The 27,452-nt window shown below is 39.3% G+C and overlaps 1 protein-coding gene across 11 annotated transcripts in view; it reads right to left on the reverse strand.

Moving 5' to 3' along the window:
- The window catches only part of MAP4 (microtubule associated protein 4), a 134,286-nt gene that overhangs the window by 52,077 nt on the left and 54,757 nt on the right, over positions 1 to 27,452 (reverse strand). For 10 of the 11 annotated variants that reach the window (XM_029919014.1, XM_029919004.1, XM_029919003.1 and 7 more), the window contains 4 exons: positions 12,958 to 13,080; positions 5,115 to 5,228; positions 2,306 to 2,440; positions 388 to 1,518 (listed from right to left, as the gene is read on the reverse strand). In XM_029919014.1, the coding sequence (XP_029774874.1) occupies positions 388 to 1,518; positions 2,306 to 2,440; positions 5,115 to 5,228; positions 12,958 to 13,080 (1,503 nt within the window). The remainder of the gene's footprint in view (positions 1 to 387; positions 1,519 to 2,305; positions 2,441 to 5,114; positions 5,229 to 12,957; positions 13,081 to 27,452) is intronic. The other variant, XM_029919010.1, reaches the window with a different exon arrangement.

Here is a 27,452-nt window from a genome sequence, read left to right on the forward strand (position 1 = left end):
GAATGACCAGGGCGGCATGCTTGAGTAGGCGAGAGGAGACAGGATGCAGTGCAGCATGGAGAGCCTGGCCTCGCCGAGGAGCAGACGGAGGGAGGCAGACTGAGGAGACAAGCACACGAGTACACAGGTGAGGCAGTAGAGTTTGTGAAGGTTCTTTTGTGGCTTAAATTATCAACAAGGCAAACAGATCAGCAGAGAAATAAAGAAGAAGGTGTTAGAAACTGGAGGAGGGAGAAGGTGAGAAAGAACAGTCTAGGAGAGCAGAAATGTGTGTAGACTTGTAAAATACAGTGTAAGTGTCTATATTTTATCTGGCACAACATGTGTCCCTCACCTTTCTGGAGACTACACACTGGTAGATAGAAATATGAGTAAATAAACTCGTACCTGGTGAAATGATAAAAGTAGCCGACTGCCCCTCATCCCGGGGAGATTTTAACTGGGCCTCCTCACGTGCTTCTTCCTGTGTCTGCGCAATTTCCGTGTCCTTAACTGGAACAGCTGCCACCTCCATTTCTGAGGGTGGTACAATATCCTTGGCTGGACTCAGGGTGACCTCTGTCCCAGAGGGCAGAGCCATATCCTTAGCCAGGGCTATCTCCGTTTCTGGGGGCTGAGGCATATCCTTGATCAGGGTTACTTCTGTTTCTGGGGGCACAGCCACATTCTTGCCCAGCGCCATCTCTGTTTCTAGAGGTGAAGCCAGGTCCTTGGCCAGAGCCACGTCTGTTTCTTGGGGTAGAGCTGCATCCTTGCCCGGGGCCATCTCTGTTTCTGGGGATGGAGCCATGTCTTTCACTGGGGCCTTTTCTGTATCTGGATGTGGAGCCGTATCCTTGACTGGGGCCACTTTCGTTTCCGGGGGCAGTGCCTCATCCTTGGTCAAGATAACCTTGGTTTCTGGGGGCAGTGCCATATCCCCAGTCAGGGCCACCTCTGTTTCTGAGGACGAGGTCACTTCCTTGGCTGAGGATGTTACTGTGGGTGATACAGCGTCCTTAACCAGTGCCACTTCTGTTTCTGAAAGTGATTCCACACCCTTGGCTGGGGTCATCTGTCTGTGTGTGGGTGCTACCATGCCCTCATCTGGGGAGAAATCCATTTTTATAGGTGGTGCCCTCTCCGTTTCTTTGAATGGTATTTCATCCTTAGCTGGGGCTACCTCAGTTTCTGTAGGCAGTACCATGTCCTTGGCTAAAGACAGATCTGTTTCTGTGGACAAAATGACATCCTTCACCGGGGCTTCTTCTGTTTCTCTGGGTAGTACCATGTCCTTGACTAGAACCATATCTGATTCCATGGTCTCAGCCAGTGTCACATCTGATTTGGTAGAAGGTTCCATGTCTTTAAACAATGCCACCTCTGTTTCTGTGGCTGGTGCCATGTCCTTGGCTGGGGACATCTCTGTTTCTCTAGATGGTGTCATGTCATCAGCCTTCAGTCCCATCATGATTTCCAATGCTTCTGTTGGTGCCCTCTCTTCTGCTCTCTTCTTCACTTCTATCTCTTCAGCCAGGTCTAAGGGAAAGAAGTTAGAAATTTAGGACCCATCATCATCTGCTTGAAGGTCTACGTTCAAAACTTACTTTCTGAGAGAATAGGAGTATCTAGGTTTTTGTGACCACGATACCCTACATATAACTAAAAAGCTGTCTAACTAATGTATGTGTGCCTACTCTTTGAGAGTCCCAATATTTCGAATAGGATACTGAGAGAATAAACAATGGAGGAGGAATCGGAGAGGAAAAACACAGGTTTAAAAATAACAATTGGGGCACCTGGATGGCTCAGTTGGCTGAGCATCCGACTTCAGCTCAGGTTATGATCTCACAGTTCCTGAGTTCAAGCCCCATGTCGGGCTCTGTGCTGGCAGCTCAGAGCCTGGAGCCTGTCTTCAGATTCTGTGTCTCCCTCTCTCTCTGACCCTCCCCTGCTCATGATCTGTCTCTGTCTCTCAAAAATAAATAAATGTTTAAAAAAATTGTTTTTAAATAACAACAGGGGTACACAGTTATTTTAAGAATGGGAAATTGTGGGACATCCAGGAAAAAACCCTCAGAATTCCAAGTCTGCACTGAACTAACTGAAAAGGGATTTTCTCTGCCCATGAACCCCAAGTGGTGTATTTCAATTTCACCTTCATTTCTCCAGCTATGAAACCAGTAATTGAAGTAGTAGAAGCATTTATGATAGTCCTGAAACTTTTATCTATACTGCAGTCCACTATTAAACAATAAGTCTGATGGTTTAAATGGATCAGGATACTGTAACTATTAAGTGATAAAGACAGTTTCTAATAATTTACCTGCCGTGGGCTGCAGAGGCTGTGTCGTGGCCATTGGGGAAATGAAGGATTCTGGGTGTGCAGAGTTTGGGGCTTCCACAGGCCACCCCTGAGGCACATTATTTGCAGGAGCAAATGTGTCACAGGGAAACAGACCTAATATTGAAAACAAACACACAGATTGTTCAAACTGGGTCAACAATGGAGGGAAAAAGGCATCTGAGATTTAAAATCAGCTTGATATACTACCATAATGACATGTACCTATACACCAGTGAAAAACAAAGAAAGTTATAAAGAAAAACTGTTAAAAAATCTTCAGGTTTGGGCGAATTGTTAACTGGCCGTCACATCATTAATCCTCTTTGGTTGGCAGCCTCCTATAGTGCACTGCAAAGAGTCAAAATGCCAGAGACTGAGCACTAGCACCGCTATCCCGACTGGAACAATGGATAATAAGGGACTGTGAGTCTTGATTTCCTCATCTGTAAAATTAGATCAGTACCTCCCTCTTCAATGTAACAAGACAGTTTTGCGAAAATGTTTTGTAAATTATTAAGAATTAAGACAGATGTAAAAGGATTATCCTTATGCTATCTGTCATCAGACAACAGGGGATTTAATATCACATGGTCCTTGCCATCAGGAGCATTACGATTTAGCTAGAGAGGCAAGATAGACATGTATCACATACTATGCAGTATGTGTTAAGTGCACTAAGAGTTTAAAAACAATTATGAGGACCAGAATAGCCACAGAAGGCTTCAGAGGAGAAGCAAGAGCAGGAAAAGAAGACAGAGTAGTCAATTTCAAAGATCTGAGCAAAGAAAAGTATAAAGAGGCCAATGGGACAAGAATGTTTCTGTGACTATGAAATTATTTGGATTCAACTGGATTCTGCATACCAGAGAGGGAAAACAGGAATAAGACCAACAATGGAAGAAGGATCTGGAAAGCCAGAGAAATTTAGACTTGAAGAGAGGAGGAAAAATAAAGGGTATCTTATGATCTTAATGAAAATGACATGGTGAATACAGAATAGGGCCTTGGTGGCAAACGCAGCAGGCATATGTGGAATGACTTTAAAAGGGAGCAGCAGTCCTACCAAGGTGGTTTAGATGTCTAGTGACAGGGGCTTACACGGGGTGGCTGGGGGTATGTGGCAGGGGAGCAGTGGGAGCATAAAGGAACAGAAGAAAGATACTGTAAAGAAAGAAACTAAGGGCTCCCTGGTGACTCAGTTGGCTGAGCATCTGACTCTTGATTATGGCTCAGGTCATCATCTCAGAGTTCATGAAATCAAGCCCTGAATTGGGCTCTGTACTGACAGCATGGAGCCTGCCTGGGATTCTCCCTCTCCCTCCCCCTCTCTCTCTGTCCTTCCCCTGATTGTGCTCTCTCTCTCTCCAAATGAATAGATAAACTTAAAAAAAAAAAAGTTTCTTTTTATTTTTTTAATTTAAAAAAAGGAAGAAAGAAAGAAGCAAATGAGAGTTATGGCTCCCTAGCTGGTGAGCTGACAGAACAGGAGTCAAAGCCACAATCCAAGTATTAACGTCACCGCACTTAACATCCTTCCTCCTAGAGATCTTCAGTCCAAACAAAAGCATAAATACAACATAGTATTAGCCAGGATCTTAACAAATACAAAATCATAAGCATTACTGGACGTGGGACTTATTGGTGATAAGACACTGAAGGAAACCACAATGTTACCCCAAAATATGCCTCTTTGACATAAAAATTATTTCTGCCTAAAGGTGGGATATAAATTCTCCTCTTCCTGGAGACAGACTCTTTTCAGCCCAGAGAAGGCACCTGAGGGATTGGCAAGCAAACCTTACTCCATTACTGCCCTCTCATGCATCTTCTTCCCACAGTTTGCCACGTCTGGAAGCCTAAAGCTGCTTTCCTTTGTCTGGTCATTTCTCTACTGATTGACTGTTGTTCATTGCAGATGCTATATAAATCAAAATTCTAAACTACCACTTTGAATTACTTTATCCCGTGTGATGGATGCTGCGTGTGTTGACAAACTGTTTGTCTCCTGTTAATCTTTTTGTTACCAAGTCACAGCAGAAAACCTAAGATGCAAAGTAAAGTTTTACCTCCCCCACAGTACCCTGGCCACATTCATGTTGGAAGTGAAACAACAAAATCAGAAATAAGGATACTACTAACTGAGATCTAAGATCTGTTTAATGTTTACCATGTACCGGATGCTGTAAGAAGCGCTTCTACAAAATTTTATTTGATTATCACCCCATCTTTAAGGAAGGAACTAGTGCTGGCCCATTTTATAGATAAAGAAATCAAAGTTTAGAGGACATAATTTGCCCAAGGCAATGAACTGGTAAAATGTGGAGATTGGAAACAGAATCTGGCCCTATGATATCATATTCAAGATCCCATGATAGGATATGATCAGACCCTGAGCAGCCCAACTATGAACTCTCTCCTGTGACCAATCTTTTTTTTTTTTAATGTTTTTTATTTATTTTTGAGAGACAGAGAGATAGCACAAACAGGGGAGGGTCAGAGAGAGAGGGAGACACAGAATCCTAAGCAGGCTCCAGGCTCTAAGCTAGCTGTCAGCACAGAGCCTGACGTGGGGCTCGAACCCACGAACTGTGAGATCATGAGCCGAAGCCAGAAGCTGGACGCTTAACCAACTGAGCCACCCAGGCGCACCTCCTGTGACCAATCTAGAAAGAGCCTTGTTACAGCCAGTGTCAATAAACATGCTTAGTGGTTAACTTCAAAGGAGATGTGTAAAAGGCCACATTAATTATTTGGAGTTAAGCAATAAATCCAATTAAAGAAGTCATACCATAACTGTCTTGTAGGGGATTGTTTTGTTCTGTAAATGCTGAAGCATTGGTTGTTCCGCTGGGGAGATAGAGAAAATCTTCCAGGCCATCATCATGGTGCATCTTAAAGGGATCTGGAATAAAGAAGGAATTTAAAACTCATTCCCAGTGAGTACAACTAAAATGATTAACATTCTTTATTAGCCTATGATGAATATTGATTGACTACATATTTGTTGTCAATATAAGTGAAATAAGTTGAGATAATATGTTACTGAACATGGTAGAGAATCACGAACTCCTCTGTTACAAGGTAAGAGTATATAATCTCACATTCTCTATGATTTGATTATCTGAATCAGCCAACAAATAACAAACTAAAAGCACAACGAATGGTCATTTCTATAACATGCAAAGAAGTGAAAATACAGATATAATTAAACTTTCAATATGTATTTAGACATTCACTTTAGGTTATTAAGAAAAAAAAAAAAGACAGCCAGATAAGTTAAAAAGACATTTTCACTGAATGTGGACATTATGAAGAAAACTACTTTTCTTCAGAAAACCTGTCTGAATGAGACAAGGTGAACAGCTGGCATCCTAAGAAGAGAAATAAGCTCCAGAATCAGGAGCTGCCATATATAAAGTCACTCAAAAGACCAGGGAAACTCTGAGCCTTCTTAGATGAAAAAAAGAGGAAAGTCAGTCAGGCAGAGCAAGAATTTGGTTCTAATTAGGGTCCTTCTCAAAATATAGCACACATCTGAACCACCCCTGCAGGCTGAAAGAAACACTGATTGCTGGGCCCTAAGAATCTGCATTTCTAACTAGTTCCTTGGTAGACTCTTAAGGTGCTTCCTTTGTCAGAGGCAGCTGTGTACAAACCTAGGCGTTGGGAGAATGTTCACTCCTGTGGCTCTGAGGCAGCTGGACCACCCTCTCCCAGTAGCAGATGTCAGGATCAGGGGAGACCATGCCACTGGGAAGTATGAACAAGCAGAAAGCAAACTGAGAAACTGCTAGAGATAGAGGGGGCCCCAGTGCTGCTACTCCAGAATAGCGAGGGAGCTGGGATACAAGAGAGATTCTAACCATTCACTCTCACCATGATCACTTGGTTTGAGATGGCTGCTGCTTGCTCTGTTCCTCATGTTTCCACTGAGGGAAAACAGAAAGCTTAAACCATCAATGAGAGTAACTGCTGTGTGGTTTGCACATTATGATGGAAGACTGCTAACTTGCATGTAAAAATGAATGGTTTCTACAAAGTTCTGTCATTTTTTTTAATTGCTTTTTTACTCGGTGCCTCTAATATGGCAGACACTTGTGTGCTTTAAAGACCCAGAGATGTGTAAGGTCAGGGTTGAGAACATTTATTTATTCAGTAGAGGGACATTTTAGTTCAAGTCAAGGAGGATCTTCCCTTGATAAATATTTAAGCTGAGAACTAAAGAACTAAATAAGTGGTTAGAGGGAGGAAGACTTTCTCTCTGTTTGCATTCCCTCCCTCAATGATTTCATCTAATCTGAAAGTTTAAAATTTTGTGTATAAATTAATGACACTCAAATTTGTACGTTGAGCCATCTAGACATCACCCCTTATTTCTTAACTTTCATATCAAATTGCCAATTCTTAATGTGTAAAATAAAGCCAAAATGTAGTATGTTTCTGAAACCACCTCTTATATAATCTTCCCATCTCAAATGGCATTGTCTTTTCAGTCAAAAACACTGGAGGCATCCTTGACTTCTTTCATAAAAATCTGATTCATAAGAAAATCCAACTGACTTGATCTTCAAAATGTTCCCCAGAACCTATTTTTTTCCCTACCTCCACTGATTAGGGTGTCTCACACGTTGTAGTCAAGGCATTGGCCAAGGCTGTGATCATCAGAAGACTTGATCAGGGCTGGAGAACTTGCCTAAACAATGACTTACGTACAAGGATATTGACTAGAAGCCTCGGTTCCTCCCCTATGTGGGCTTCTCCATAGCAGCTGGCTATCCCCACGATGAGTAACCCTAGAATGACCAAGATGGAAGCCACAGTGTCCTTTATAACCTAATCTTAGAAATGATACACCATTACTTCTGCCATCTATTCTACTGTCACAGAGATCAAGCCTGGTACAATGGGAAGTTACTACTTAAAAGTGTGAATGCCAGGAGATGGGGATCATTGGAACCGTCCTGGGGGTTGACCACCACACCGGACTTTCAGAACATTATACTTTTCTGGGTTTCCCCCACATCAAAACTGGACATTTCTTTGAAGTTACCCTTGATGGTTCCTTTTCTTCCTGACTTGAATTAGTAATTAAAAACTACTCCCAAGGAAATCCCTGGCTAAGATGGCTTCGCTGTTGAATTCAACCAAACCTTTAACGGAAAATTAAAACCAATTCTTCATAAACTCTTCCACAAATAAAACTAAGGAGGGGAGAACACTTCCTAATTCGTTCTATGGTTTGTATTACCACAGAATGGTATTACCCTGCTATTACTCTGATACCAAAACTAGACAAAGACATCACAATGAAACTACAGATCAATATCTCTTCTAAACATGGATCCCAAAATGTTCAATATGTTTATGAATATGCCAGCAAATAACATGAGTTATACACCGTGACCAAATGGGATTAATCCCAGGAATGCAAGATTAGTTCAATATTCAAAAATCAATATAATACCTACATATCAGTAGAATAAAAAATAAAATTATATGGGAGTACCTGGATGGCTCAGTCGGGTTATGCATCTGACTCTTGGTTTCAGCTCAGGCCATGATCTCAGTCTGTGGGATTGAGCCCCATTGGGCAGTACCCTGAGAGCACAGAGCCTGCTTGAGATATTCATCCTCTCTCTCTCTCTCCCTCTCTCTCTGTCTCCCTTCCCTTACTCCGTCTCAAAAAAATAAATTTAAAACAACAATAAAACCACAAGATCACTTCAGTAGGTGTAGAAAAATCATGTGACAAAACCCAACACCCTTTTGTGATAAATCAAACACTTGACAAATTAGAAATAGAAGGCATTTTCCTTAATCTAATAAATGGCATCTATACAATACCCACCACTGACACCATACTTGATGGCAAAAGACTAGATGCTTTCCTTCTAAGACCAGTAACAAAACAAGGATGTATGCTCTCACCACTTTTAGTTATCATTGTACTAAAGATTCTGGCCAGAACAATTAAGCTGAAAAAAGAAATAAAAGCCATCCAGATTGAAAATAAGGAACTAAAACTGTATTTGTAAATGACATGATCTTACATATGGAAAATCCTAAGGAAATCCACTAAAAAACTATTAGAACTAATGAGTTTGGCAAGGCTGGAAGATACAAGATCAATATACAAAAATCACTTGTGTATCTATATCCTTCCAATAAACAATCTGAAAATGGAATTAAGAAAACAATTCCATTCATAGCATCAAAAAGAATAAAATACTAGGAATACATTGTACAAAAGGAGTATAAAATTTATACTCTAAAAACTACAAAATACTGGTGAAAGGAATGAGATATAAATAAATAGGAAAATATTCTATGTTTACAGATTTGAAGACCATATCATTAAGAAGGCAAAAGTACTCAATTTGGTCTATAGATTCAATGCAATTCCTATCAGAATCCTAGCTTATCTCTTTATAGAAATTAACAAGCTGATTCTAAAATTCATATGAAATTGTCAAGGACCCAGGATAGTAAAAATAATCATCAGAAAAAAACAAAATAGGAAAATCTACACTTCCCAACTGCAAAACTTACCACAAAGTAACAGTAATCATGACAGTATAGTACTGGCTCAAGGATAGACAGAAAGATTCATGGAATAGAGAACCAAGAGTTGATAAACAAAACTATATCTATAGTTAACAGGTTTCAACAAGGATACCAAGACCATTCAATGGGAAAAGAATAGCCTTTCCAAAAACTGGAGATGGGACAACTGGATATCCACATGCAAAATAATGAATTTGGACCTCTACCTCTCACCGTATACAAAAATCAATTTACAGTGACCAAAGGCCTTAATATAAGAGCTAAAATTATAAAAATTTTAGAGGAAAACATAAGGATAAATATTCATGACCTCAGATTTGGCAATGGGTTCCTAGGTATGACACCAAAGTATGAGCAACAAAAGAAAAACTAGATAAATTGAACTTCTTCAAAATCAAAAATTTTTTATGAATCAAAGGACACTATCAAGACAATTAGAAGACAACCCACAGGGGGGCATCTGGGTGGCTCAGTCAGTTAAGCATCCGGCTTCGGCTCAGGTCATGATCTCACAGTTCATGGGTTCGAGCCCCACATCAGGCTCTGTGCTAACAGCTAGCTCAGAGCTTGGAGCCTGTCTTCCGATTCTGTGTCTCCCTCACTCTCTGACCCTTCCCTGCTCACGCTGTCTCTCTCTCTCTCTCTCTCTCTCTCTCTCTCTCGAAAATAAATAAAAACATTTTTAAAAAAAGACGACAACCCACAAAATGGGAGAAAATATTTGCAAATTATCAATCTGGTAAGGGTCTATTTTATAAAGAACTCGTATAGGACACAACAAAAATACAAACTGATTAAAAATGGGACAGGGGCACCTGGGTGGCTCATTTGGCTAAGCATCTGTCTTTGACTTAGGTCATGATTTCATGGCTTGTGAGTACAAGCCCCACGTAGGGCTCTGTGTTGACAGCTCAGAGTCTGGAGCCTGCTTTGGATTCTGTGTCTCCCTCTCTCTGCCCCTCGCCTGCTTGTGCTCTGTCTCTTTCTCTCTCTCAAAAATAAAAAAAAAAATTTTTTAATAGAACAAAGAATTTCTCTAAGAAAGACATACAAATAGCCAATAAACACATGAAAAGTTAATAGAAGAGAGAACCCAGAACTAGACCCACAAATGTATGGCCAATTAATCTTTGACAAAGCAGGAAAGAGTATCCATTGGAAAAAAGCCTCTTCAGCAGGTGGTGCTGGGAGAACTGAACAGTAACATGCAGAAGAATGAAACTAGACCACTTTCTTACACCATACACAAAAATTAACTCAAAATGGATGAAGGACCTGAATGTGAGACAGGAAGCCATAAAAACCCTAGAGGAGAAAGCAGGAAACCGTCTTCTTGACTGCAACCGCAGAGATTTCCTACTTGACACATCCCCAAAGGCAAGGGAATCGAGAGCAAAAATGAACTACTGGGCATCATCAAGATAAAAAGCTTCTACACTGCAAAAGAAACAATCAAGAAAACTAACAGGCAACTGATGGAATGGGAAAAGATAGTTGCAAATGACATATCAGATAAAGGGATAGTATCCAAAATCTACAAGGAACTCACCAAACTCCACACCCGAAAAACAAATAATCCAGTGAAAAAATGGGCAGAGGGCATGATGGCCAACAGGCACATGAAATGATGCTCAGTATCACTCATTATCAGGGAAATACAAATCAAAACCACACTGAGATACACCTCACCACTGGTCAAAGTGGCTAAAATGAACAAATCAGGAGACTATAGATGCTGGTGAGGATGTGGAGAAACAGGCACCCTCCTACACTGTTGGTGGGAATGTAAACTGGTGTAGCCTCTCTGGAAAGTAGTGTGGAGGTTCCTCAAAAAACTATCAATAGAACTCCCCTATGACCCAGCAATAGCAGTGCTAGGGATTAACCCAAGGGATACTGAAATACTGATGCATAGGGGCACATGTACCCCAATGTTCATAGTGGCACTTTCAACAACAGCCAAATCATGGAGAGAGCCTAAATGTCCATCACCTGATGAATGGATCAAGAAGATGTGGTTTATCTATACAATGGAATACTACATGGCAATGAGAAAGAAGGAAATCTGGCCATTTGTAGCAAAGTGGATGGACCTCGAGGGTGTCATGCTAAGTGAAATAAGTCAGGCAGAGAAGGGCACATACCATATGTTTGCACTCATAGGTCTAACAGGAGAAACCTAACAGAGGACCATGGAGAGCGGAAGGGTGGGGAAAAAGAGTTAGGGGGAGGGAGTGAGGCAAATCATGAGAGAGTCTTGAATACTGAGAACAAACTGAGGGCTGAAGTGGGAGAGGGTAAAGGGAAAGGGGGTGATGGCTATGGAGGAGGGTACTTGTGGGGAAGAGCACTGGGTGTTATATAAAAACCAACATGACAATAAACTATATATTTAAAAAAAGATAATCAACATCATTAGCCAATACAGAAATACAAATAAAAATCATAATAAGATACCATTTCATACCAACTAGGTTAGCTGTAATTTTTGGAAAAAGAAAAACAAGTATTTTTAAGGATGTGAAGGAATTATAAACCTAATCCACTACTGGTGGGAATATAAAATGGAACAGGTACTTTGGAAAAGAGTTGGGCAAATTCCTCAAATAATTAAATACTGAGTTAGCATACGATTATCCATTCCAATATAGGTATACCCTTTCAAGAGAAATATATGTCTACTACATAAAAACCTTTTTAAAACAGCATTACCAACAACAGCAAAGAAAAAAAAAAGCAAACACCCTATCTGTTTATCAACTGATGAAGAGATAAACAAAATGTGGTATATCCACACGATGCAGTATTATGAGGCCTTCTGAAAGAATGAAGTACTGACATATGCCACAAAATACATGATCCTTGAACACTTGCTAAGTGAAAAAGCTGGTTACAAAAGACCATATATGATTGCACTTCCACAAAATGTCCAGAATAGGTAAATTTAGAGAGACAGAGATTAGTGGTTGCTTAAAGCTGGAGTGGATAAGGAGATAGGGAGTGATATTTAAAGAATACAGGGTTTCTTTTTAAAGTAATATTAAAAATCCACTGAACTATACATTTTAAATGAGTGAATTGTATGGTATGTGAATTGTATCTCAATAAAGCTGTTTGTAGAAATTATCACATATCTAGGATAGCTGGTAACTGGAAAATGGCATAGAACATCAAGTCCTAGATCATTTGGAAGCAGTCATAAGTGCCTTATGAGTTAGATGGCAAAAAAGAAGCCATGTGTAAGTGCAAACAAGAAAACAGCTCTCACCCTGGCATGGTGGCACTGATGCTACTACTCTGAGGTCCTTCTGAAATCCACTCCTGCCACCATTTCCAGCTCTAGCCAACTATACATATGTTTTCTGTCTCTATATATTAGTTTGATTTTATAGAAATGAGATATGAGGGGCGCCTGGGTAGCTCAGTCCATTAAGTGTCCAAGTCTTGATTTCGGCTCATGATTTGTGAGTTCTAGCCCCACACTGGACTTTGTACTGACAGCATGAAGCTTGTTGAGGATTTCCTTCTCTCCCTCTCTCTCTCTGTCCCTCCCCTGCTCATGTGCTCTCTCTCTCTCTCAAAATAAATAAATACACTTAAAGAAAAAAAGTGGGGTATGAGTCCTAGTTTTCCCTTTTGTCAAATGAGGATAATATATACTTGGCAGAGTTAGATAAGAAACACAGAAAATATATATGGAAAGGCTCTAGCACTGTATCTGGCACAACACAGATATTCAACAGATGGTGCTATTATTACTGTAGTAATTCCTTCTGGAAGAATTGGGTTCTAAGGTACTACTGACCATTTAGTCCTCAATGATTATGAATTTCAGTTAAGTTACTCAGAACAGGCTTTGAAAGGGAGAAGTCTAGAGTGGTGTGTGCCTCAGAAGAAGGGATCAAGGGGAGAAAAGGTCACCAAAATTTTCAGGGTAAGTAAGTACACTTTGGTTGTGCTTAACAAGCTATATTTAGGCTAAAGAGCTTTATGTGAGCAGTGGCCATACATTATTCATGTTTATGTCATCACTCACACTGAGCAGCCACAGGCAAGCCTGCACTTACCAGTCTGGGGAGGATTCACTAACTGTTCAGGTTCGAAGCAGAAGTTTGTATTTTCTGGCCAGTTCTGGATGTTCTGATATCCTTGGAAGGTCATTTTCTCATCAAGGAATTGAGTTGGAGACCCTTCAAACAGAAACATGAAACAAAAGTTATAAAGGTACTACTGTCTTCCCCTCCACTAGAATTGAGTTTCTATAAGCATTATAGCTAGTACAATAGGATAAAATCATACCTCGCTAGTGCATTTGAAGACATTTTTTTCCAATTAAGACAGAAAATCAAGGTGTTGGAAAGACAGGTTGTTATATAAGGTTAAAAACACCATAGGATGACTTCTGGTTATGATACATGAAAGGGTAGTGATTTTCATCTACAAAGGAACAAGTATAAAATTGGGACAAAACTGGGACATCTGGGTGGCTCAATCGGTTAAGCATCTGACTCTTGACTTTGGCTCAGGTCATGATCCCATGGTTTGTGGGTTTGAGCCCTGCATCAGGCTTTGTGCTGACAGGGGGAGCCTGCTTGGGATTCTCTCTTTCCCTCTCTCTGCCCTTCCCCAACTCATGCTCATTCTCTCAAAACAAACAAACTTAAAAAACAACTGGGACAAGACTGTCACCAGTAATCATTTCAAGTCACCAAAATTTAAAAAATATCAGATCTAAATAAATTGGGAGACATACTATGTTCATTAATATAAAACTCAAGATTTTTAAGATGGTAATTCTCAAACTGACCAATATATTCAAGGCAATTACAATTAAAAGTGCCAGCAGAATTTTTTGAAGATGTCAAAATGGAAATGCACAAAAACACAAAACAGCCAAACAATTTTGAAGATAAGCCCATTGGAAGACTTACATTACTTGATTTCAAAAGTTACTTTTACAATGTGTAATAACCAAGTCAGTGTGGTATAGACTACACATTACATAAATGGAGTATAACAGAGTTCAGAAAGAGCCTCAATTGTAGACGACTGGTTTTTAACAGAGGTGCTAAGGTAATTCAACGGGGAAAGGACAATGTTTTCAGCCAATGACACAGAAACAGTTGCTCACTTATCTCATTCCATATGCAAAATCTAACTCCAACTCCAAAGACATAAATGTAAACATGTAAAACTAAAAACTTACAGAAGAAAACATAGGAGAAAAATCTCTATGACCCTGGATTAGGCAAAGATTTCTTAGACATGTCATCAGAGGCAGGATCCAAAACAGAAAAAAACTAATGAACTGGACATCGTGGAAATTTAAAACTTTTGCTTTTCTGGGGTGCCTGGGTGGCTCAGTCACTTAAGCATCTGACCTCAGCTCACGTCATGATCTTGTGGTCCAAGAGTTTGAGCCCCATGTCCGGCTCTGTGCTGACAGCTCAGAGCCAGGAGCCTCCTTCAGATTCTGTGACTCCCTCTCTTCTGCCCCTCCCTTGCTCACACTCTGTCTCTCTCTCTCTCAAAAATAAATAAACATTAAAAAAAGTTTAAACTTTTGTTTTTCAAAGATACCATTAAGAAAATAGAAAGAGAAGCCACAGACTGAGAGAAAATATTTGCAAATGATGAATCTGATAAAGGACCTGTATGCAGAAGAGATCAAAATCTCTTACAACATAATCTACATTAGCTAAGTTTTAATAAGAGAGAAACAAGTTCATTTATCACATTAAAAACAATATATGTATAAGTAACTTAAATATTGGTACATTACTATGTATTCAAAACTGCGTTTAATCATTTAACATGGGGGGAAAGCTACTTCACTTTTTTGCTTAATATTATTTATACTTGCAATGAATAATGTGTAAATTTTTTCTTTTATTTCCCTTACACTTTGTTTGCTCTGATCATATTTATTAAAATGTTATTCTTTGTTAAGTCTAATGATAAAAAATTAAGACTTGGAAAAAAATTTCTTATGACAGACACAGTTATAAGACAAGCAACTCAATTTTAAATGGGAAAAAGATTTCAACAGACATTTTCAAAGAAAATACGCAAATGGATCATTTGCACATGAGAAGCTCATCATCATTAGTCAATAGGGAAATGCAAACTGCAATCACTATGAGATGCCACTACACTACAGAACCACTAAATCAAAAAGACTGATGATACCAGGAGTTTGTGAGGATATAGAGAAAAAGGAAGCTTCTTTCATTCCTGGAGGGAATGTTAAATACTTTAAAAAATAGTCTCGTGGTGCCTGGGTGGCTCAGTTGGTTGGGCATCTGACTTCAGCTCAGGTCATGATCTTGCTGTTTGAAGTTCAAGGCCTACCTCAGGCTCTGTGCTGATAGCTCAGAGCCTGGAACTTGTTTAGGATTCTGTGTCTCTTGCTCTCTCTGCCCCTTCCCTGCTCACATTCTGTCTCTCAGAAATGAATAAACATTTTTAAAAAAGTATTGTTGTTTTAAAGAAAATAGTCTGATGGTTTTCTTTCCTTTTTTTAAATTTATTTTTTAATGTTTTATTTATTTTTGATAGAGAGAGAGACAGAGCATGAGAGGGGGAGGGGCAGAGAGAGAAGGAGACACAGAACCGGAAGCAGGCTCCAGGCTCTGAGCTAGCTGTCAGCACAAAGCCTGACGCAGGGCTCGAACCCACGAACGTGAGATCTGACCTGAGCTGAAGTCGGAGGCTTAACTGACTGAGCCACCCAAGCACCCCTCATTTTTTTATTAATAGTTTAACTGAGATATAAATTTACCCTTAAAAATTTTTTTAAATTTTTAATAGTTTATTTTTGAGACAGAGAGAGACAGAGCACAAGTGGGGGAGGGGCAGAGAGAGATCCAAAACAGGATCCAGGTTCTGAGCTGTCAGCACAGAACCTGATGCGGGGCTCAAACCCACGAACCGTGAGATAATGACCTGAGCAGAAATCAAGAGTCAGATGCTTAACTAAGTCACCCAGGCACCCCTAAATCTACCCTTTTAAAGTGTAGAATCCAGTGAGTTTTACTATATTCACAGAATTATACAACTACCACCACCAACTTAACATTTTTTATTACTCCAAAATCCTATACCCATTTCCCTTTCCCACTTTCCCCTAGCCATCATTAATCTGCTTTGTTTCTGTGGATTTGCCTTTTCTAGATATATCATGTAAATATAATCTTATAATATGCAGCCTTTTGTGACTGGCTTATTTCACTTAGGATACTGTCTCTAAGGCTCATCTGCATTGTGGCATGTATTAGAAATTTACAGCTTTGTATGGCCATATAATATTCCATTTTATGAATATACCATAGTTTATCTATTCATCTGTTGACATTTGATTATTTCTATTTTTTTGGCTATTGTAAATAAGGCTGTGAACATTTAGGTACAGGTTTTTGTGCGGGCATATGTTTTCAATTCTACAGAATTTCTGCGTCATACAGCAACTCTTATGCTTAACAATATGCAACTCTCTAAAAAATAAACATAAAAAAAAGAAATGTCTATTCAAACCATTAACCCATTTTTTAATTGAGTTATTTGAGTTTTTTAATTATTATTAAGATATAAGATTCACTTTCTTTTTTAAATTCAAGCATAGTTAACATATAGTGTTATATTAGCTTCAGGTGTACAATACAATGACTCAACAATTCCATACATTATTCAGTGCTCATCACAGTAAATGTACTTTTAATCACCTTCACCTATTTCACTGATCTCCTCACCCACCTTTCCTCTGGCAACCACCAATCTGTTCTCTGTACTTAAGAGTGTGCTTTTTGTTTCTTTTTTTCTTTGTTGTTTCCTAAATTCCACATATGAGTGAAATCATATTATATTTATCTTTCTCTGATTTACTGCATTTAGCATTCTACCCTTAAGATCCAAGATTTATTTTCTTGAGGACGTCCCTAAGCACAAAAAATTGTTAATTTTGATGAAGTCCAATTATTCTTTCTTAGGATTTTATTTTTAAGTAATCTCTACATCCAACGATGGACTTGAACTTACACCACCAAGATCAGGTGCTCCTCTGACTGAGCCAGCCAAGTGCCTGGAGAAAGTCCAATTTATCTGCTTTTCTTTTGCCACTTGTGCTTTGGAGCCCTAAGAAACTAATCTAAGGTCATAAAGATCCATGCCTAGGTTTTCTTGTAGGAAATTTATAGTTTTACCTCTTATATTTATTTAGGTATCTGATGCCACTAAACTCCACTTTGAGTTGTTTTTCTTTTATGTGGTGTTAGAGGTAGGGGTCCCAACTTCATTCTTCTGCACACAGATATCCAGTTTTCCTGGCCCTGTTTGTTGAAAAAACTATAGCAGTCCTCCCTTATTGGTGGAGAATATGTTCCAGGACCCCTCAGTGGACTCTTGAAGCTGCAGACAGTATTAACCCCTACACATACTATGGTTGTTTTTATTCATATATACCTATACTAAGGTTTATATTTATAAATCAGGCACACTGAGAGATTAACAACAATAACTAATAATAAAATAGAATAATTATAGCAATATACTATAAACAAAAGTTATAGGAATGTGGTCTCTCTACCAAAATATTTTGGTGTACTATATTCACCCTTTCTGTGATGATATAAGATGACAAAATGCCTATGTGATGAGATGAAATAAGGTGAATGATGTAGGCACTGTGATCTAGTGTTAGGCTACTGCTGATCTGATCAGCAGGAGGAGCATCTGCTTCCATACTGCTGCTAAACCATGAGTAACTGAAACCATGGAAAGCAAAACCACAGATAAGGGGGTACTAATGTGATCTTCCCCTTGATTTATTTAGCATCCTTGTTGGAAAATATGAGAGTTTATTTATAGACTTTAACAGTTTCTTAAAATGTTAAACACACACTTACCACATGACCCAGCAATTTCAATCCTAGGTTATCTACCCAAGAGAAATGAAAACACACATCTATACAAAAACTAATATATTAATGTGAACAGCTGCATTGTTCATAATAGCTAAAAATCAGAAATCTGATGTTCATCAACTATCAACTGGTGAATGAATAAACAAAATACGGTGCATACATACAATGGAATATTATGTGGCTATAGAAATGGGAATGAACAACTGATAAACACTACAATGTGGATAAGCCTTAAAAGCATTGTGATCTGTAAGAAAAAGCAAGACACAAAAGACTATATATTTTATGATTCTGTTTACATGAATCTTCTACAAAAGGCACAACTATAAAAGCAGGAAGTAGAATAGTGGTTGCCTAAGACTGTACATAAGAATGGGAATTGAGCATAAACGGGCCCAAGGGAATAATGAGGGTGATAAAAATTAGGGTGACTTTAGTATATAGTTTCTTGTCAGGGTGTGAACTTTTGTTGAGGGACATAAAAGTCAATGAGAAAGAAGTTTTGAAAGGCCGAGAAGCCACAGTACCAAAGTGTAAAGTTTCCCTTCTGTCTTGCTTCTGGAAAACAGACTAGGACCTAAGGAAGACATGTCTGCAAGGAGAAGGCTCAGCTAAAGGGTATTTAGAAACAGTTCTACAGGTGCTAATACACCAACTGCTAAACTCAAGGCAAACTGGAAGTGGAAGTGGGAAGATGCCTCTTTAATTAGTAGCCAACTCATTAGGCTGCCTCTAGGTGCAAATGTTCCCCTTCAAGATTGCCCTTCATTTTCATTTTTCATATAATTATTTAAATCTGATTTCACCTTCATGAAGTGCTTTGGGGGAAAAGGAGAAGAGAAGAATAAAACAAACATATTTAACCTAAATTTGCATTTTGTTTTTTTCAAGCTTATTTATTTTGGGGTTGGGGGGGAGAAAGAAAGAGAAAGAGAATGAATAGGGGAAGAGGTAGAGAGAGAGGGGGGGAGAGAAAGAATCCCAACCAAACTCTGTATAGTCAGGGCAGAGCCCAATGCAGGGCCGATCTCAAAAACTGTGAGATCACAACCTGTGCCAAAATCAAGAGTAGGACACTTAACCAACTCAGCCACCCAGGAGCCCCTCAATTTGCATTTTCTAAAATGGTCCTTTAGGAACATCTCTTGAGAGGATCTTGGCTATCTGAAGATTTTTTTCTATAAATGTTTTTACTAAAGCATAAAATCTTTGGACTTTAAGTGATTTCCCATGCCTACAAGAATGGGAGGTAGATAATATACTAGAATTTTAATTAAGATATTTAATTATCATTCTCTAACTAAAACTCTTCTTACATAAATAAAACACCTAATCCCTAAGAAACTCATCTGCTGGAGAGTTAACACAGTAAATGGCAAACCCTCCCAGGTTCTATGGGTCAACCAGAGCCTCCAGCAGGCTTGGTTTCTCTCTGGAGGTTATGGGCACTGAGGTGCACACAACTAAGAAACTTCTTCTCCTCTAAGTTAAAAGAAGACATCAATTGCTTCTTCAAAACAAATAAATTTTTCCCCAAAATTTAAGCAATGTTTGTCAGTGTCTTTTTAAAAAATTTTTTTAAATGTTTTTATTTATTTTTGAAAGAGAGAGACAGCGTGAGCAGGGGAGGGTCAGAGAGAAAGGGAGACACAGAATCTGAAGACAGGCTCCAGGCTCTGAGCTAGCTGTCAGCACAGAGCCTGATGCGGGGCTTGAACCATGAAATGAGATCATGACCTGAGCCGAAGCCAGATGCTTAACCAACTGAGCCACCCAGGTGCCCCCACAGTGTCTTTTTAACATGGAAACTGATCATCATCAATCATCTTTCATCAGGAACAGTTTACAATGGACAATATAGAGATATTCCACATATAGCTACTCCCAAGGTCAACTCTCACTAAATGACAAAAGTAAATGTCTCCTCTTACGGTATAATTTGGAGCCAGGGAGAAGAGAAAACTTTAGCAATACAGTTCAGATATGGAATCTACCACCAGCAAGGATGACAACACCCTGCACTGTAACGTGGTCCCATAAATTCATGTCCAAGCATTTCCAGAAGTTTGAATGCATCGCCTCCATTTCCTCCAAGCACCTCCTCGTCCTTTTGGTCTCTCTCCCTGTATGCTTTCTCTTTTCTGCCCCTCTTTTAGCTTTAAGAGAGCCAATTTTTTAAAAATGTTTATTTGTCTTTGGGGAAGAGAGACAGAGTGCGAGCAGGAGAGGGGCTGAGAGAGAGGGAGACACAGAATCCAAAGCAGGCTCCAGGCTCTGAGCTGTCAGCAGAGCCCAATGCAAGGCTTGAACTCACAGACCACAAGATCACGACCTGAGCTGAAGTCAGATGCTTAGCCGACTGAGCCACCCAGATGCCCCTAAGAGAGCCAACTCTGAATGGCATTTCAACACAAAAAAGTTCTGCAGAGCTGACTATAGTCAAATTGGGTTAGTTGTATGGTTTAATTTTGAACAGAAAAATCTTATAGAAGACTACAGTTCTTCAGAGAGTGCTGTTAGAGAATAGCTAGGACATCAAAGGCCAAAAAGAGTAAACCCCAAGATTTATCTGCCTGTATCCCTCCTAAAGGAGAACCGCCCTATTTCCTTCCAGATGGGCCTGGTACAGTGGTCCATCATGGCGTTTTTTGCTTTACTGACCAAAGGTACACTTGGGACTCATTCAACCAGGCCAAAAGTCCTCTGGAGAAATCTGATATACAGATCTGACATTTTGGATCTTGAGCCACAATGATATACCTGGGCCGCCAGTGGCCCTCTTTCCCACTTTGAAAGAGTCTGCCTGAGAATGAAGCCTAAGAGAGGGGAGGGGAGAAAGGCAGAGAGTGAGTGAGTGAGTGAAGCAGAGATAGAACAAGGGGAGGACAGAAAAGCAAAAGAGAGACTTATGAGCCAAGTAGGAATCTTAAAAGCCTTAGGTGTTAAAAAAAAAAAAAAAATCTAGCTGTAGGCAGCCAACAAACTTATAAATGTACTTAGGAGATAAATTGAGGAAATGTCTAAAAACTTAAGAAATATACAATTTGCCTACAACAGTCTAAAGATTTCTTAATAGGACAGAAAAGAAATCTAAACCAGAAAACAGAAAGAAAGAAAGAAAACTAGCCTGGAAATGAGGAGATCCAGGCTCTAACTGTGGCTGCCATTTAACTCTGGGCACAAACTACTACACTAACCTAGAGTCTAAAAAAAAAAAAAGTTATGATACACAATTTTTATTTTTTATTTTATTTTTTATTTTTTAAAATATAATTTATTGTCAGATTGGTTTCCATAAAACACCCAGTGCTCATCCCAACAAGTGCCCTCCTCAATGCCCATCACTCACTTCCCCCTTTCCTCTACCCCCCATCAACCCTGTTTATTCTCAGGATTTAAGAGTCTCTTATGGTTTGTCTCCCCCCAACTTTTTTTCCTCCCCTTCCCCTCCCCCATGGTCTTCTGTCAAGTTTCTCAAGATCCACATATGAGTGAAAATATACAGTATCTGTCCTCTGCCTGACTTACTTCAGTTAGCATAATACCCTCCAATTCCATCCACATTGCTGCAAATGGCCAGATTTCATTCTTTCTCATTGCCAAGTAGTATTCCACTGTATATATAAATCACATCTTCTTGATCCATTTGTCAGTTGATGGACATTTAGACTCTTTCCATGATTTGGCTATTGTTTTGGGTTTTTTTTTTTTAACATTTTTATTTATTATTGAGAGACAGAGCATAAGCATGGGAGGGGCAGCGAGAGGGGGAGACACAGAATCTGAAGGAAGCTCCAGGCTCTGAGCTGTCAGCACAGAGCCCGACACGGGGCTCAAACTCACAAACCGCGAGATCATGACCTGAGCCAAAGCTGGATGCTTAACTGACTGAGCCCCTTGGCTATTGTTGACAGTGCTGCTATGAACATTGAGGTACACGTGCCCCTATGCATCAGCACTGCTGTAGCCCTTGGGTAAATTCCTAGCAGTGCTATTGTTGGTTCACAGGGTAGTTCAATTTTTAATTTTTTGAGGAACCTCCACACTGCTTTCCAGAGCGGCCACACCAGTTTGTATTCCCATCAACAGTGTAAAAGGGTTTCAGTTTCTCCGCATCCTCACCAGCATCAATAGTCTCCTGATTTGTTCATTTTAGACACTCTGACCGGCGTAAGGTGGTATCTCAGTGTGGTTTTGATTTGTATTTCCCTGATGATGAGTGATGTTGAGCATTGCTTCATGGACACAATCTTTAAAATGCATTTTAACTCTAAATTCCAAGACCTCTGACTTTTGCTTATCCATCCATCTTTATATCCCTCAAAAATCTAGTAAAATATAATTTACATGCAAGTACTCAGAAGTTACTGGGTAAATGGAAGTACTTGGACATTTGTTAAGGCAAAATAAATTATATTAAATAAAACAAACCACAGTGTCCTTGAGGAGGTTCACAAGTGGCCTATGGAGGAGGGAAGAAGACAAGGTGGCAAATACCCAGATAAACGTTTCTTAAAATTAATTAAAAAAATAAGTAATACATTTTAATTGGTTAATTATCTTACTTCTCACATCATAAAAGCACAAATATAACAACAGAGCTCCATTCTGGGTTATTAAAGAGAAATTAACCAGAAAGTAATAGGAGAAAACAGTTTTCTGATGCTCTGAGATTGAAGCTAAGAATCAATCTGTAACTGACTCCACGGTACTATAATAGCAACAGTCTCAAACCCTGGTCTTTGGCTACTCTCCAGATTAATTTTTCCTCCCGCCCCTTATTTAGTATTAAATCTTTTAATCTTTTAAACAACAAAAAAGGAAGGCAGGAGAGGAAGACAGTAAGCGAGCAAACAAAGGAATAGACACCACCAGAAATATTTGAATTCCTGACCCTGCTCTGACCAAAAGCTTAAATGCAGACATTTGGGACAGCTTTTTTTTTTTTCTTGGTCTCTTTTGGCTTTAGTAATGACCTCTAAGGATACGTATTCAGTTCTAGAATTACAATAATAATTTTAAAAAGATGCTATTAATAATTTTATATTCCAGAGAACTTCCATCTTTGAATTGCTTCCTGAATTAGAGAAGATGCACCTACCACCTACTATTTCAAAGCTGAAAAGGCAATTTGTTTAGAGTTTCAACATGATAAACGCTTCTCCCAGAGTAACGCAAATGTTGGATGCTAATAGGACACTCTCTCTCCCTCTCTTTTTTTAATGTTTATTTATTTTTGAGACAGAGAGAGACAGAGAGTGAGCAAGGGAGGGGCAGAGAGAGAGGAGACACAGAATCCAAGCAGCCTCCAGGCTCTGAGCTGTCAGCACAGAGCCCAACTTGGGGCTTGAACCCATGAACTGTAAGATCATGGCCTGAGCCGAAGTCAGACATTCAACCAACTAAGTCACCCAGGCGCCCTAGGACACTCTTTCTCATCCACTGAAATGAACCAATGGCAGGGCTTTGCCCCACTACTTTAGCAGGATGTCACACTCCAGACAGGCTATAGCCCTCCTGGCCACTGCCAAAGCCCACACTTCTCCTACCCCTCCCGTGCCTGTGCTCCTCATATCTACCTCCACCCACTGCTGGACTCACATCCCAGAGCTGTGACTCAGGTCTCTGGTTCCACACAGTTTCTCTCCTAACTTTAATGCTTGGTCTCCTCTTAGCAATTTCGACCTTCATTGTTCCTAGGAAACAATTTAGTCCCTGAAAACATATTTTCTTATTAGTCTTTTTTTTTTTTTTTACTTTTTAAATACTTAAACCACCTAAGTATTCTATGTTCATCATTTAAAAAATTCATTAATCTTCTTGTTCCAATCCATTAATATATTTTACTTAAAAATAAAGGCTATGCTTCTATTATTTTATTTCTTCAAAAGGCCTAGCTCACTGCATGGCATGAAAGAGCATTCGATAAATAAGCTGCTATCAAAATTATCACAAGGTCCTTATTCTGGACTGGATTATTTAAATCAATAAATTCATACCATACATAAAATTCCTTAGAAAGTGATTTACATTTAGTATAAAAAAGCAAAGAAATCCCAGAATATTTTAAACAATAACCTGTCATAGCTAAAATAAATTTTAGAAGACTAATGATCCTCCTTGTATTTATTACCTTTTGGTTTAAAAAAAACCCCACAATTTTAGTTTATTTTTTTTTCAATTATTGAAGTATAGTTGACATCAATGTTTATTAGTTCCAGGTGTACACATACTGGTTTGACAATTCCATGCATTACTCACTGCTCATCACAGTAAGTGTAGTCCCCGTTTATCGCAATGTTATTACAATTATTGTTCACTATATTCTCTATGCTGTACTTTTCATCTCTGTGACTTATTTAATTTTTAATGTTTTTATTTATTTTTGAGAGAGAGCAAGTGAGGGAGGAGCAGAGAGAGACAGAGACACAGAATGTGAAGCAGGCTCCAGGCTCTGAGCTGTCAGTACAGCACCTTATGTGGGGCTCAAACTGGTGAACTGGGAGATCATGACCTGAGCGGAAGTGGGATGTTCAACCAACTGAGTCACCCGGGCGCCCAATATACCTGGAAGTCTGTACCTCTTAATTCCATTCACTTATTTTGCCCTTCCCCCACCCACCTACCCTCTAGCAGCCACCAGTTTGTTCTCTGTACAAACTACTTATTTGTTTTGTTTTTTAGATTCCATATGCAAGTAGAATCATATGGTAATTTGTATTTCTCTGACTTACTCCACTTAATATAATACCCTCTAGATTCATCCATCTTGTAATAAATGGCAAGTATGGTGTCTAAATGGGGTGTCTCCTGATCACATGGGGGCCCTCAAATGTGCGGTGAGGACTGGGTGGAAGCCAATCACACAGGAGGTGAAAGAATCCACCTGAGGCAGAACAAAAGAAATGGAAGTTTACTCAATATACCGCAAGGGGGAGGTGGGCAGGGCAGAGGACCTTTTTTTTGTTCTTTTGTTTTGTTTTGTTTTTCTTTTTTATGGCTGAGTAATACTGTTTTACACAAACACACACACACCACACACACACATGCGCCCCATACTTTCTTTATCCATTCATCTATAATGGATACCTGGGTTACTTACATATCTTAGCTATCATAAATAATGCTGCAATAAATATAGGGATGCATAGATCTTTTCAAATGGATGTTTTTGTTTTCTTTGGATAAATAGTAGTGGAATAACTGGATCTATTTCTATTTTTAATCTTCTGAGGAACCTCCATACTGTTTTCCACAGTGGCTGCACAAGTGTTCCTTTTTCTCCACATCCTAGCCAACACTTGGTGTTCCTTGTCTTTTTTTGTGAGGCTGCTTTTAGGCAGTAGACTTGAGCGATGGAAAACTTGAGCAAGGCAAAAAGACCCACTAAGCTGATTGCAAACAGGCTTATTAAGCGACCTACCTGGAAAGAGCCATAGGCTCTAACTGATCAATTACATCCAGGCACAATTCCTAAGATTACCAAAAAAGGGGAAATTCCTGAGGCCTCCATACTTCCTCACTCCACCCTCTAACAGGGGCTCCTCACTACTGCCTCCTGGCAGACAGTCTCTCCGTTGCTGTCCAGCCTGTTGCTCCCTTGCAGTATGTTCAGTAAACTCTCTTTTGTATTGCTTTGGTCCATGCTGCCAGCCCCCAACCAACTGGGACACCTCTCTTTGGTGGCCCCTCATCAGATCAGAATGTCCCATGTTTTCAATACTAGTCATTCTAACTGGTATGGAGTGATACTTCATTGTAGTAAGAACAAAAACATCTCATTTTTAAAAAAGATTTTATTTTAAGTAATCTCTACACTCAATTTGGGGTGTGAACTCACTACTAGGCGATCAAGAGTCACATGCTCTACTAAGCCAGCCAATAGCCCTAAAAACCCACAATTTTCAATCAGAGACGTGAATACATTTTCTTCAGACATTCTGGGGAAGAAACATGCATCCCTGGTTTTAAGATGCAGAAGGCACTGGTATCTTCCTATAGTGATGTGGCAACACAACCTACAGCGGCTCTCTCTTGGGAGTAATGTTGAGAAGAGCCAGCCTCCAGCCAACAGTATTATTAATGAGCAAATCTGACAGAGGCTCACTCCCACATCTTGATTCAATGTTACTGACCTAGATTTCCCTCTTAAAACTCCACAGCAAAAGCAGGCAAACTCCCTGCTTTTTTTTTTTCAGCATAACCACAATCTACTCAGAGAATCTATTTCAGTAAAAAAAAAATGAAAGATGAAATTCTAAACAAGAAGCAATTTACATAATGCAATGGAAACAACACTAGATACCTTGGTTCTCCTATAAATGATACTACAACAGGAAAAGATACAGGCCAGTTTCTACTGTGAAATTAGATCATTTAATAGCAAAGGCAACTGGTTAAATACTAAAAGTGCCAACTAATCAGGCAGTAATATCTATGTATCAAAGCCAGAACAAGTCTATCAGATAAGATATATTCCAAGTATAAGATAGGCCAATAGGTTTTAATATAACAAAATACAAAACATGAACTGATAAGGTTTTTAAGAAACTAACACTTATCAGTTTTTTATAACTTAAAAAAAAGTTTTTATTTATTATTTTTGAGAGAGAGGGAGAGAGAGAAAAAGAGCACAAGTAGGACAGGGTCAGAGAGAGAGGGAGACACACAACCCAAAGCAGACTCCAGGCTCTGAGCTGTCAGCAGAGTCTGAGGAAGGGCCATGAACTCACAAGCCATGAAATCATGACCTGAGCCAAAGCTTAACCAACTGAGCCACTCAGGCATCCCTGTAACCTTTTTAAAATTTTATTTTGAGGTGGGGAGGGGCAGAGAAAGGGAGAGACAGAATCCCAAGCAGGCTCCATGCTGTTAGCAAAGATCACAACATGGGACTCGATTCCAGGAACCATGAGATCATGACCTAAGTCAAAATCAAGAGTTGGATGCCTAACCAACTAAGCCAACCAGGTGTCCCTACTTGCAAGTTTTTAGGTCAAATCAAAGAATATCCAGTTACCTGAAAAGGAACTGTCAAAATACCCCTCTTAACTACATATGAGAGACAGATTTTCTTCATATTCTTTAACTCAAACAACATATTGTAACAGACTGAATGCAAAGGCAGCTATGAGAATCCAGTTGTCTTCTATTAAACCAGACATTAAAGACATTTAGAAAAATGTAAAACAACACAGTCCTTTCAACTAAACTCTTTTCTGAAACTGTACTTATTAAAATTCTTAATGTTAACATACAATGATTTAGTTATTTTGATCTAATAAATATTTTTAATAGTCTCTCAGTTTTTTCATTATATTTTTCTTTTATGTTTATTTAATTTTGAGAGAGATAGAGTGCGAGCAGGGGAGGGGTAGAGAGAGAGGGAGACACAGAAACGGAAGCAGGCTCCAGGCTCTGAGCTGTCAGCACAGACCCTGATGCGGGGCTTGAATCCACGAACTGTGAGATCATGACCTGAACCGAAGTTTGATGCTTAACCGACTGAACCATCCAGGTGTTCCATAGTCTCTCAGTTTTAATATCTAATTTGATAAATACTGACAGATATAACCCATATATACAAAAGCTCTTTAGGGTCCTTAATAATTTTGTAAACATACAAGTGACAATTTGGTGCACAT

This window comes from Suricata suricatta, chromosome 12, assembly GCF_006229205.1.
Source record: "Suricata suricatta isolate VVHF042 chromosome 12, meerkat_22Aug2017_6uvM2_HiC, whole genome shotgun sequence".
Taxonomy (NCBI): Eukaryota; Metazoa; Chordata; class Mammalia; order Carnivora; family Herpestidae; genus Suricata; species Suricata suricatta.